The 14,565-nt window shown below is 40.7% G+C and overlaps 1 protein-coding gene across 2 annotated transcripts in view; it reads left to right on the top strand.

The window, feature by feature from the left end:
• NPR3 (natriuretic peptide receptor 3) overlaps nt 1-14,565 on the top strand; it is a 163,734-nt gene that overhangs the window by 127,306 nt on the left and 21,863 nt on the right. For both annotated transcript variants that reach the window (XM_082272494.1, XM_082272493.1), the window contains exon 4: nt 1,012-1,147. In XM_082272494.1, the coding sequence (XP_082128620.1) occupies nt 1,012-1,147 (136 nt within the window). The remainder of the gene's footprint in view (nt 1-1,011; nt 1,148-14,565) is intronic.

Here is a 14,565-nt window from a genome sequence, read left to right as displayed (position 1 = left end):
CTTTAAAGGGAACACTACTTTTGGGGAGGTGTGTGCCTGGGGGACCCTTGGAGTGGTCTTGTTTCTGATTCAAGCTCATGTCTCCGTAAAACACACAGACTCTGGGAACTGGAGGACCCGATAAATATGCCCAAAACCAGCAATGCCTGCTTTAGATTGTGATGCTCAGAGCAGATGTTAACATAATCAGCTCAAGCAACCTGGTGCTGGGGGTCTCCTGATATAATCTGGGTATGGTGTCATGTGTTAAGTGTCTTTGTCCCATTGCGTGCCTCCTAGGTGTGCATTCCCATTGGTAATTATGTTAATTGAGTCACCTATTATTTCTGCCTGTCTGCTAGTATTATTTCCATTTCGCCTTGCTACAAAATTATTGTGTGATAATATATATTTGTTGATTAACTTACTGTTTAATTAGATTACTGTTTAATTAAGATCAAATGTTAGCTGTTAATTGGATTGGTGATGATGTTTTCATGTATGTTTCTAAGTTTCAATAAATATTCATTTATTTGGTACTTATCCCAACATCTTGTCTGTGTATGATGCTTGGAGTACCCGGGCTGGTATTAGCTCTCAGTCTGCTCGTAACAGTTTGGAGGGCAGGAGGCACTGTTTGGTGGAAGGAAGCACCCAAGTGGGGTGTCAAAGCAGTTCCGTCACAGTTTTATGCACTAACCGTTTCAAAACTTTCCAACTTGGTGGTAAAATGTATACCATTTAGAGCTTAGACTCAGGTGGATGACCAGGTGTCACATCACACCACATGTTGCACTATTAACACCAAAACTCACATTCTAAAACTATACTGCTTACTGTTCTCTTCGCCTCTACCAAGCCTGAATGAAAGAAACATAGAGCTTGCCTCATACTTCAGAGTGCATGGTTCAGGTTATGTAAACTACAACCCCACATGAAGATGTGTGTTGTTTTTTCACTTTTTGCATTGAATGCATGCCATGTATTTATCAGCTCAGTATACACTTCACATCTTACCTTGTTCTATTTCAGGTCAATATGTTTGTGGAAGGATTCCATGATGCTATTATCCTATATGCCATAGCATTACATGAACTATTGAAGAGTGGTTTCAGCAAAAAAGATGGCGATAAACTTGTTCATCGGATGTGGAACCGAACATATGAAGGTAGTTATGCCAGTGTCTTTGTAGTAAGTACTGTGATTTTCTTTTGTTAAAGACTACCGGTACTGTGAATTCCGTGCCTAAAAAAAGGACAGAAGGGAACAGAGGACGAGTCCCAATTATTGCCTGTGGTCTCCCTGCAGCTCGCCTTTTTCCCATTACTGCCTACGCCTAGTTACATGCCTCTGTGTGGAGACAGTCGCCATGTTTTCAAGTTCTTCCTCATATCAGAGCTAGCAATCTGATGACTGGCGATCTGATGACTTGTGGGGGAATATTTAAGAAGCTACAGAAAAAGTAGAGAAAGCACAGATCTACATGCGTAATGATTTAGAAACGAGATGCTTGTCTGTAAATCCCCTGGTGCAGCTTCTCTCCAGCAAAAAGAACAGAAACAACCAATGAATTACATCACAAAATCTCATAAGACTAGTAGTCCCCATTAACCTGTAGGAATCCCCTACTGACCATACAAGGTTAAATCAATGGAGAGGGTAGGAAAATGGAGATTGAGGCAGGAGGGTGATGCTGACCAATTGATGGTAAATGTGATAGTCATGATAGTTTATCTATCCTTTTTGATTACTAAATAACCTCCATAATTATGACTAACAGGGTTCAAGGCTTCCACCCCAAAACCTATCTGGACAGGTAACTCTCAAAACATCATGTCTGTGTGTACCCTAACCCAGGAGAATTGAAAAATCCACCTCTGCAGTGCCCCCCCCCCCCATATTTCCAAGTCTTGCTACAGATTCTTAATTGGATTTAGGTCTGGGCTTTGGCTGGGCCATTCTAACACATGCTTTGATCTAAACCATTCCATTGTAGTGTTGGCTGTATGTTTATGTTTAGGGTTGTTGTCCTGCTGGAAGGTTAACCTCTGCCCCAGTCTCAAGTCTTTTGCAGACTCTAACATATTTTCTTCTAAGATTGCCCTGTATTTCCATCCATCTTCTCATCAACTCTGACCAGCTTCCTGTCCCTGCTAATAAAAAGCTTTTCCAGAACATGATGCTGCCACCACCATGTTTCATGGTGGGCATGTATGCTCAGGGTGATGTGCATAACGTTTTGCTTTTAGGCCAAAAGTTCAATTTTGGCCCTTTTCTGACCAAAGCACCTTCTTCCACATGTTTGCTGTTTCCCCCCACATGGCTTCTCACAAACGGGACTTATGGCTTTCCTTCAACAATGGCTTTCTTCTTGCCATTCTTCCAAAAAGGCCAGATTTGTGGAGTGCATGACTAATAGTGGTCCCGTGGACAGATTCTCCCACCCGAGCTATGGATCTCTGCAGCTCCTCCAGAGTTACAATGGGCCTCTTGGCTGCTTCTCTGATTAATGTTTTCCTTGCCTGGCCTGTCAGTTTAGGTGGACAGCAATGTCGTGGAAGGTTTGCAGTTGTGCCATACACTTTCCATTTTCGGATGATGGATTGAACAATGCTCTGTGAGATGTTCAAAGCTTGGGATATTTTTTTATAACCTAACCCTGCTTTAAACTTCTCCACAACTTTATCCCTGACCTGTACGTTGTGTTCTTTGGCCTTCCTAATGCTTTGTTTGCGAAGGTTCTCTAGTAAACCTCTGAGGGCTTCACAGAATAGCTGTATTTATACTGAGATAAAATTATACACAGGTAGACTTTATTTACTAATTAGGTGACTATTGGAGGAAATTGGTTCCACTAGATTTTAGTTGGGTGTATCAGAGTAAAGGGGACGGAATACAAATGCATGCCACACTTTGAAAACCATTTATTACTTTCCTTCCACTTCACAATTATGTGCCACTTTGTGTTGGTCTATCACATAAAATCCCAATAAAATACATTTATGTTTTTGGCTGTAACATGACAAAATGTGGAACATTTCAAGAGGTATGAATACTTATTCAAGGCATTGTACCTAGTATAACATTTTTGTGAGTTTTAGGAGGCTTTACCCAGACTAGTGCTAGGTGAAGAACCCCCATTCACTTACTCTTTGGACTTGCTGAGGCATGACAGCTATATGCACCCTCTGCAGCATATATATGGAGAAGTGGATGGAGTTCATTGGACAGGGTTCTGGGAGTTTACTTGTCATGCATAAAACCTGGCACACTTATGAATTGTTGTCAGAAATGTGTGCACTGTCTTGCCTCGCTCTATTGCCATGGAGGGGCTGTGCAGAAGTAGATAATAATAAATGCATTTTTTTCATGATGATGATATGGTTTAAATGTATCTAAATGGAAAACTTTTTTGGGGTATGGAAGGAATAGGTTCTCTGCTATTTTTTTTATTGCTGCCTTTGTCCCATTGAGAAGATTTTCCTCTTTAATTACCCTGGTGTTTGTTCTGGTGATCATTGTCTCTGGGGCAGAAACTTAGGGGAAATCCAAAACTTTAGAGTTTCACTAGGACAAGAGGCGAGAGGAAATCTTCTAATAAGACCATCTGTTCCTGTAACAACTGTCTAAGAGGGAAATCCTTTCACTATGGGAAATTTCCTCTCCGTCACAAGAGATGAAGGGGAATCTTCATAATGACACACAGAGTGCAAAAAATAACCTGCCCTATCTATAAAAATTAAAAAAACAAAAAAGAACAACTATACATGCACATTACCAGTAATATTCATCCTTATGCCTGGCTAAGCCATACTCAACCGCTTGCTGCAAATCAAGGCACAATAAACACATGGAAAGGAAAGATAGGCTTCCTACAGTGTTATGTATTACAAAAGAAGGCATCCTGTGTTTCTACTTTACTCTTTCCTGCAGACTGGTAAATCAAAGCTGTTAGTTGTACCTTTATATCCAGTGTAGTCCCCAGGGTGAGATACAGAAGAGTCCATGGCTTTGAAGAAATGTAATGCTTTTTTTTTTAGCATTGAATTGTTGGCATCTATTCGTGTTATCTGGGCTTTCAAGTTGTTGTAGAAGTAGGTTTGCACATCTGAAGGGATGCATAGGATGGTAAATGTGCTTTGTGCAGTGAGTCTAGTATCTAAAGCCTATGACTAGGTGACATACTAAGACATTGCCCAGGAGGCATACATGGGCACAATTAGGGCACCCATGCCCAGAAATAAAATAGTTCTAAAGCCTTAAGGTGTTTTACGTTAAGGCATTTTTTGCAGTAAAAAAAAAACCTTCTGTGCTATAGGATCTCCCCTTTACCTCCCTTACACTTTCCCGAGCCTTGTTTCGATCCTGCACTGTACTCAAGAACTGCATCTCTCTCCTATCCTCCTCACAGGGCAGATTGAGAGCAGCGGGAGCCATTGGCTCCCACTGCTGTCAATCAAACTTTGCGACGAGGGAGCAGGGGCGCGGCTGAGCCGCACTGTCTGTGTCTATAGACACAGACAAGGCAGCTCAGGATCAAGCCCGCACAAGTGCTCTCAAAGTAAGCGGCTTTCTATGGAGGAGGAGGAGCCAGAAGCACCCTGGTGGAGGACTCCAGAAGAAGAGGATCAGGGCTGCTCTGTGCAAACTATTGCACAGAGCAGGTAAGTATGGCATGTTTATTATTTTAATTTAAAAAAAAAATAAAACATTAAAATAATTTAAGGCATGCAGCAAAAAAGTATTAAAACAACCCATCTTTGACCCTTCTACCCTTAAAGTTTATTGTTCTAGGAAATGCTGAAAATAACAGCAAAGACTCTTAGGCCCCATTCACACCTGAGCAATTTTCTGCTTTAAGCTTGTAGCTATAAAATGCTCAACAAGCCAAATCCTATTCATTTCAATGGCCCCTGTTCACATATGAGCGTTCTGGCGCCTGACACAAAATGCTTAACACTTAAAAAAGTACATGAGCTACTTTTTTTTTTTCCTTTTCTTTGATCAGGCTTCTTTTGATTTATTTTCCCCAGATAATTCTACAAATAAGACAATTCCTCTCCCTGGTTTGACTACATCACTCCTCCACTGTATCTTTGGAGGGAGCCATAGTTGTCCCCCTAGGCTGCTCCCCTTATATGGGTTCCAAACTTGTCCGTATCTCTTCATCTCCATTACATGGTTGGCAGGACAATTGGTAATTTATAGAAGATCACTAGAAAGGAAGGTATTCTTCAGTGCAGGAAGTAACAAAGACACTGATCATCAGGTATTTTCTGTATTTTAAAAAAATAATAGCGCACACATGCAAAAGAAATGACTATCAAATATGAAGACAATCCATAAATAAAAATGGGGATTTGGTCCCACCATATGGCCATATCGTGCTCAAGCCCACCACTACGTCAAAGTACCCCATTGTCAGTGGGTCCTACACTATCCACCTGTACTCTATCAGAGTCCACTATCAAGTAGATATAGGAGGAGACCCCTGTAGTGCATTAGCACATCTCTCCCAGCAAGGAGTGTTGTCTCCAAGGGTTAGAGAGGCTGGATTCACCCCTTTTTTATGGATAGTGTAGGACCCACTGACAATGGGGTACTTTGACGTAGTGGTGGGCTTGAGCACGATATGGCCATATGGTGGGACCAAATCCCCATTTTTATTTATGGATTGTCTTCATATTTGATAGTCATTTCTTTTGCATGTGTGCGCTATTCTTTTTTTAATATGCATGTTGCTTGGTTCATAGCTGCACCAGCTTTAGAAATACATGTTCAGGGTATGCTCCCCTAACTTTTTGCTTGTTTATTTTCTGTATTTGCTGAAAATATTCTTAGCTTGAAAAGCCACATCTAAGTACTATAAACTGCAACATATTGTATTTTTGGCTTTAGGATCCCCGGACATCTCTCAGGGGAAAGCAGGACCTCTGTAACACTTAAGCCCGCCTTCACACTAAACACGGCTTTGAAATCGGGTGCGACTTGAAAGATATCAGTGCAGCTTCATGCATAGATGTCTATTGAAGTCGCACCCGAAATCCTCAAAACTAGTGCAGGAACTATTTTTGCAAATCGCTTGCAGCGCCATAAAGTTGACATTGCACTGACTGGAACGGTGCCATTGCGGGCAATAGGTTGCGAATTGTCATGCGATTTTACCTGTCAAATGTCAAATGTGATTCTGCACTTCCGGGTATCGGATGCGAATGCACTCCACTCGCGGCTCCCTCGCGCTGTGATTCTACACAGTGGGAGCTGATCAGCGGATCCTGTGCACCCGATGTCCACCGGCACTTGCTGATCATTCTGTACACAGGAAGAACGGCGATCTGCCTATGTAAACAGGCAAATAGCTGTTCTGTCAGTAAGGAAGGCATTGATCCTGTGTTCCTACATAGCAGGGGTAGGGATCTATGCCTTTCTCTAGTAAAAGTACCCCCCACAGTAGTAAAACACTAGCTAGGAACATAGTTAACCCTTTGATCGCCCCTGATGTTAACCCCTTCCCAGCCAGTGTCATTAGTACAGTGATAGTGCATATTTTTAGCACTGATTTTGTGTCACTGCTCCCCAAAAAGTGTCAGTTAGCGTCCGGAATGTTGCAATGTTGCAATATTGAAGGCCTGCTATTAATCGCTGACTGCCGGTATTACTAGTAGAAAAATAAAAATAAATAACATTTCCATAAATATATCCTATCACTTGTAGACGCTATAACTTTTGCGCAAACCAATCAATATACACTTGTTGGGATTTTTTTTTACCAAAAGTATGTAACAGGATACATATTGGCCTAAATTGATGAAGAAATTAGATGTTTTTACATTTTTATTGGATATGTTTTATAGCAGAAAGTAAAATAAATAAATAAATATATATATATATATATATATATATATATATATATATATATATATATATATATATATATGATTTTTTATTTTTTTTTTCAAAATTGACTATTTTTTTTTTTTTTTTCTATAGCGCAAAAAATAAAAACCACAGAGGCTCAAATACCACCAAAAGAAAGCTCTTTTTGTGGGGGAAAAATACATTTTATTTGGGTACGGCATCACATGGATGCGTAATTGTCAGTTAAAATAACGCAGTGCCGTATCGCAAAGAATTGCCTGGTCAGAAAGGGGGGTAAAACTTCCAGAGGTCAAGTGGTCAAAATAGCCAAGACTAATGTAATCAGCTTCCTGATTGGTCACAGAGGCTAATTACTTTGCTGTATTCTGCACAGAATTAAGCCCAGTAGACAGGTTGTGTACACTACAGTAACAGATGTCTAATAAGTGAGAATTCGTCAGGGCATGAATTTTACACCAAGATAGAAGATGGATAGCAAGTACAAAATTTGGGAAGAAATACTCCTATGCTTCTTTTTACAGTAAATGGAACATCACACCAGGCACTGGCTTTTCTTTAATCTGCTCATTAACTATAAAGTTTTTTTTTCCCTTTTCATAACTGTGAAAGACAGAGTTTGATACAAACCAAATGGAGAATGTTCTTTGACCCCTGTCATTTTTCTGGATCTCTTGTGCTTTGCAAGGTTATAGGCTGCTTATCTCAGAATACTGAGAAACCTTTCCAAATCTAATCTTCAATATGCAAACAATGGGATGTTCTTTACTGGATCCATGTATTGTTCCATGCGCTCTTCGGTCTTTGAAAGACTACCAAGAATTCAGGATGACTGACGAAAATATTTATTTTCTTTTTGATAGCTAACCTACAATCAGTCTTCATTACCATTGAAATTCTGTTGAAAACAGAAGGTGTTATTTAAAGGAAAGCCGTGGCCTTTTTCATAGGTCAACTAATTCGCCTTAAAGTGGACATGAATTAAAAAAGTCAAAATTGACTATCCTATAGCAAGCTACGCCTGTGCCTACAGCTGTATATCTGTATACTCGCAGTGTAAATCCCAGGCAATGTATAGTGCCTTGAAATTTCCAAATTTCCACTTTCTAAAATTTCCACATTTTGTCATGTTACAACCAAAAGCGAAAATATATTTTATTGTGATTTTATGTGAAAACAAAAAACACAAAGTGACACATAATTGTGAAGTGGAACGAAAATGATAAAGGTTTTTTTTTACATTTTTTTTACAAATACTGTATCTGAAAAGTGTGGCGTGCATTTACATTCAGCCCTCTTTACTCTGATACCCCTAACTAAAATCTAGTGGAACCAATTGCCTCAAATAGTCACCTAATTTTTAAATAGTCCACCTGTGTGTAATTTAATCTCAGCATAAATAAAGCTGTTCTGTGAAGCCCAAAGAGGTTTGTTAGAGAACCTTAGTGAACAAACAGCATCATGAATGCAAAGGAACACACCAGACAGGTCATGGATGAAGTTGTGAAGACGTTTAAAGCAGGGTTAGGTTATAAAAAAATATCCCAAGCTTCGAACATCTCACAGAGCACTGTTTAATCCATCATCCAAAAATGGAAAGAGTATGGCACAACTGCAAACCTACCAAAACATGGCCGTCCACCTAAACCAAGGATCCTCAAACTACGGCCCTGCAGCTGTTGCAGAACTACACATCCCATGAGGCATTGTAAAACTCTGACATACACAGGCATGACTAGGCATGATGGGAATTGTAGTTCCTGAACAACTGGATCGCTAAAGTTTGAAGACCCCTGACCTAAACTGACAGTCGTGGCAAGGAGAGCATTAATCAGAGAAGCGGCCAGGAGGCCCATGGTAACTCTGGAGGAGTTGCAGAGATCCACAGCTCAGGTGGGAGAATCTTTCCACAGGACAACTATTAGTCGTGCACTCCACAAATCTGCCCTTTATGGAAGAGTGGCAAGAAGAAAGCCATTGTTAAAAAAAAAACATAAGAAGTCCCATTTTCAGTCTGCGAGAAGCCATGTGGGGGACACAGCAATCATGTGGAAGAAGGTGCTATGGTCAGATGAGACCAAAATTTTACTTTTTGGCCTAAAAGCAAAACGCTATGTGTGGCAGAAAACTAACACTACACATCACTCTGAACACACCATCCCCATCGTGAAACATGGCTGTGGCAGCATCATGTTGTGGGGATGCTTTTCCTCAGCAGTGACAGGGAAGCTGGTCAGAGTTGATGGGAAGATGGATGGAGCCAAATGCAAGGCAAGCCTAGAAGAAAGAGTCTGCAAAAGACTTGAGACTTGGGCAGAGGTTAACCTTCCAGCAAGACAACAACCCTAAACATTCAGCCAGAGCTACAATGGGATGGTTAAGTTTAACCACTTTACCACCGGAGGATTTTGCTATCTTCCGTCCAGGCCACTTTTTGCGATTCGGCGCTGTGCGACGTCAACTGACAATTGCGCGGTCGTGCGACGCCGTACCCAAACAAAATTTACGTCCTTCTTTTCCCACAAACAGAGCTTTCTTTTGGTGGTATTTGATCACCTGTGCGATTTTTACTTTTTGCGCTATAAACAAAAAAAGAGCATTTATTTTGAAAAAATAACAATATTTTTAACATTTTTTTATATGAAATTCCCCCCAAAAAAGATGTAAAAACCAATTTTTTAAAAAATTTTTGGCCAATTTGTTTTCTGCTACCTATGTTTGGTAAAAAAAAATCGCAATAAGCGTATTTTGATTGGTTTGCGCAAAAGTTATTGCGTTTACTAACAAAGGGAAAGATTTCTGTCATTTTTGGTGTTTTTTTTTTTAACGCGTAATGGCGGCGATCAGCGATTTTTTTTGTGGGACTGCGACATTGCAGCGGACAGATCGGACCCTTGACTGACATTTTTGACACTTTTGGGGGTACCAGTGACATTACTGCAGTAATCAGTGCTATATATATGCACTGTTACTGTAAAAATGACACTGGCAGGGAAGGGGTTAATTTTATTGGAGAGGGAGGGGTTAATGTATGCCTGGTGCTTACTGACGTGTAGGGAGGGAGGTGACTGAGTGAGTCATGGACAGATCGGATGTCCAGCTATGCTGAACAGTCCGATCTGTCACTCCCTGTCACTATGGAGATCCGCCCGCTTGTGTTTACACAGGCGGGCGGATCTCCACACTAGATCCCCGGCGATCGGGGCAGAGCAGCGGCGATCGCCGCTGCTCCTCCCCTGGCCCGACTCCCGCTGTGAATGAAAACAGCGGGAGCGAGCCTCCGGTGGCGCGCAAGCGCCGCCCAGAAGGGGGAGTGTCTGACGACGTTAATACTACGTCGTCAGACGATAACGAACCACTTTGCCGCAGTAGTACTACCGTACTCAGACGGCAAGTGGTTAAAGCATGTGTTTGAATGGCCCAGTCAAAGTCCAGACCTAAATCCAATTGAGAATCTGTGGCAAGACTTAAAAATTGCTGTTCCCAGGTGCTCTGTAATTGCAGTGAAAGGTGGTTCTACAAAGTACTGACTACAAATGCACACCACACTTTTCAGATATTTATTAAAAAAAAAAAAAAAATTGAAAACCATTTATTATTTTCCTTTCACTTCACAACTATGTGCTACTTTGTCTTGGTCTATCACATAAGATCCCAATAAAATCCAGTTACATTTTTGGTTGTAAAATAACAAAGTGTGAAAAATTTCAAAAGGTATGAATACTTTTTCAAGGCACTGTACATCTGCCTGGTAAGTAGTACTCCACTCCAAGTAGGCACCCCTTAAGTATTCCATCTCCACTGCACAAACAGAGTGCTGGCCTGTGCATGTAGCAGATGATCTGGTATGAAGAAATGTCTGGATGGCCTCTCTCCAATAAAATCACCTTTTTATTGAGTAAAAAACTTACGACACTCCATACAGCAAACGAGGGAAGGAGATACAGCATACAATACAGCTAACGCGTTTCACACCATACTTACAACAAGTACCCCATAAATTTGAGAAAGCGTGGGGAAGGTGGACGAAAAGTGCATCTCCAGTCTCTGATTAAATTGGTGTGATACAGTGTATGTCTCCTGGTGGTAGTAAATTTTTCATGCTTTTAAAGTTGATACTGAATTTGTGGGGTTCGGTTTTGAGATTCCCTTAGTTTGAGGTTTGTTGATCAAAGGCTTTGGACCCAGTTAAATAATGTTAGATCTGGGAGCCAATTGAAGTCACTTTATGTGAATCTATGTCTGGGATAAATATGTTGCAGAAGTTGTTATTTTTTATGTATAATAGCCAAGAGGTGTACTATTGGTCTAGTGCTGAATTAATATATGTTAAGTGTGACGTGTATTGCCTGAAATTGGGATGATTTCAAATGTGGAAAGTGTTTTCTTTGTATTGTTATGAAAATTTGAATAAAAAGAGTTTAAAAAAAAAAGGAAATGACAACAAACTTTTGACAAATTGTAAGGAATCCTTTTTTTAGGTTATTGTCTGAAAACAAGCAATACAACCACTGACAAAAATATACTTCAAATAATCTGGAGATTAAGGCCTGGTTTACACTAGTGCAACCACAATTTCATCTGATTTCTAATGTGATTCTGTAGTGCAACTGTATTTTTGAAAGAGGAGGAGGACAATAGTTGGGCAAAAAAGTGCATTTATGGGTTTTTGATGCATTTCCCTTAAAGTCTATGAAAATTGCGCTACATCGCACCAAAGTAGCACAGGACCCTTCCCCAAAGTCGCATTGCAGTTGCGTTGCATTGATGTGAACAGACACCATTAAAATGAATTTGATTTCCATTGTCAGGCGATTCTGAGTGAACCAAGTCGCATCTGAAATCACACCAGTGTAAACCAGGCCTTCTATCCAAATTCCAACCACCAACATCTAATTTTTTTACATTTTGGATAGTCTGGAGGATTTAGGATCTGTCTACACCCCCATTATAGAGATTATGGAGATTTCTCAATACTTACTGTCCCCTAATTCTGGGATAGGAAGTGACTGGAAATATCCCAAACAAATACAGATCCAGCTATAAAACCCCATTCAATTATTTCCAGTGGCAGGATCTTGTGTGTCATCTCTTGGCAGAGATTGTCAGTAGGATAAAAAAAATGAGGGAAAACTTCTACAATAGTTAAAAAGGCAGAAAAAAACAACCTAAAAATGCAAAGTTTAGGGCCTCGTACACACAATCAGATTATTGGACGGATTTTCGTAGGTTTTTTGTTACATGTTAGTCTCATATCGAAAATGAAGAGGTTACTTTCATACGAAAATTCTCGTACGACAGAATTCAACTTCAGAAGTGATGTCATGTGTTGAATTTTTTTGTATGTATTATTTTGTTTCCGAGCATGCGTAGTCTTGCTCTTACTAATTTTTTCAGACGAAAACTGTTCTAAAACATAAATTGGACTTTGTGTTTACGTACAATAAAAATTTGATAGCCGACACATCCTTTTTTTGACATACGAAAATTCGTAATCGGCTGTCGAAAGCACTATACAGGCATACCCTGCTTTACGTACCCTCACTTTACATACACTTTCGAGTATGGACATATTGGCGTCTATGGGAAATCTTGGTTAGCTTGACATGGCACTGCTCCTGGTTTTTAACATTGGCATCTATGGGAAATCTTGGTCAGCTTGACATGGCACTGCTCCTGAACCATAAGTGACAGGGACACCAAACTTGGGGAGTACAGAGAGGGGACCCAGGACTACAACATATCTGAAGCCAGCTTGCCTAGGTAATCTACCATATTTGAGTCCTGGGTCCCATAATGTGTCCCTGCCATTTATGGTTCCGGAGCAGTGCCATGTCAATTTGACCAACATTTCCCATAGACGCCAATGTTAAATGTTAAAAACCAGGAGCAGTGCCATGTCAAGCTGACCAACATTTTCCATAGAGCTAGTGTATTTACAGGCATTGAGAAGTGAAAAAAGGTATTGCTTCACTTTAAATACATTTTCATTTTACATACATGCTCTGGTCCCATTGTGTACTCAAAAGTGGTGTATACGAACCGAAAATCGGCAGATCGTTCGTCGGCCAAAATTTTACTTTCGATTTTCTTATCATGTGAACGGGCCTTTAGTTAGAGTTTGCATTTAGATAGTATTTTTATTTTCTAGAGACTACTTCAGACATAATTGATAGCTGTTAAATAAAATAGAACAGATGCATTTGGGTGCAAAGGAAGGGCAGTTGGGAAATATAATTTAGGTTAAAATAGTCAAATATTCAATTTCTGCCCAGCTCTGCATATTTGTTTTACGGTATATCATTATTTTATATATATGAACATGGTTTTCTTGTCCTCTAGGTGAATTTGATATAGTACTCAGTTACTATGCTCTTGTCTTTAATACTTTTTCATTGTATCCTGTCTTGGAAATTAATATACGCTCTGCACTTTTGTATAATAATATACGCCAAGCGCAATCAATCCCATTTTGCTTAAAAGCACAGTTCTCAGCTCTTTTGTATAAAGTAATTAAGCCCACTCAGCAGTACCCAGTGATACAGACACAAAGGCTGCTATCACATTGGATGCTCAAAAGAATGTCCTGCCCAGAGGCGTAACTAGAGCCTTCAGGGCCCCGATGCAAGAAACCATGAAGGGCCCCCGCTTATCCCTGGCCGGGGCCCTTCCCTTCAAGCCCAGGGCTCTTCCCACTAATCCTGGGGCTCTTTACTCTCATTGCATGGCCTTTTATTACGGTCCCGCAGCAGGATCCTTTCACAAGTTCTGCAGTGGGCTCCCTTCCTGCAATCTTGGGGCCTCCCCACAGTGGTGCAATGCCAGGGCCCGGTCGCAAGTGTGACTTTTGCAATCCTGGAAGTTCACCCACTGGTTTGCTACTGGGCCCCCTGGAGCATGGGGCCCGGTAGCAATCGCAACCCCTGCAACCCCTGTAGTTACGCCCCTGGTCCTGCCTAAGGCAGGAATCTCCGTTTATTTATGAGACAACAACAGGAAGTGATGGCTATACAACATCAGCCAATCAGTTCCAAATGTACAGTCACATGACACAAATTACTCACATAGAATCAGCCAATGACACACTTGTATACATTCAAATATACAATAGAAAGGGGGAGTGCATGATCGTGAATGAGCAGAACAGAGTGCACGGCTTCCTACCTAACACCACACAATGAAACCAGCGTGCAGAACCGTGAACGCTGCTCTGCTCAAACTCGTGCATGTATCCCCACCTCTATTACTGTTGTGAATCCCATTCAGCAAAGCTCAGAGGGCAATGCCTAATAGGATTATACTACTGTTCCCTTAGATGAGAGGCTATCTGCAGGGAAAGAGATGTACGTTTTTTTACTATGGTGATCAAGCATAGTAGAAAGACATGAAAGACATGAGCTTTTATCTCTTCATAAAGGCAGATAAATATCAAAACAGTATTGACTCCGCACCGGAGATCTATACCGGGAAACAGACCCACGCATGGAGTGGTCGCGGGTGGAGATGTCTATGTAGAGCGAATGCGTCTACACATCTAAGGGAAGGTTTTCACTGCCAGTAGTCTTTCCTCAATGCAGGTTTGCCCGTACATGTCCTAATGCGCATAATGCAAGAAATTCAACAATCATAATGCCATAATGACAATCTAAATAAAACAGGTCCTGAAAAATGTCCACACTAGTCCTAATAAAATTTCCACAACAATCCGTG

This window comes from Pelophylax lessonae (genome assembly GCF_965119305.1).
Source record: "Pelophylax lessonae genome assembly, chromosome: 1".
Lineage (NCBI taxonomy): Eukaryota > Metazoa > Chordata > Amphibia > Anura > Ranidae > Pelophylax > Pelophylax lessonae.
The sequence above is the reverse complement of the archived record's forward strand: the minus strand, read 5'-3'. Positions and strand labels throughout refer to the sequence as shown.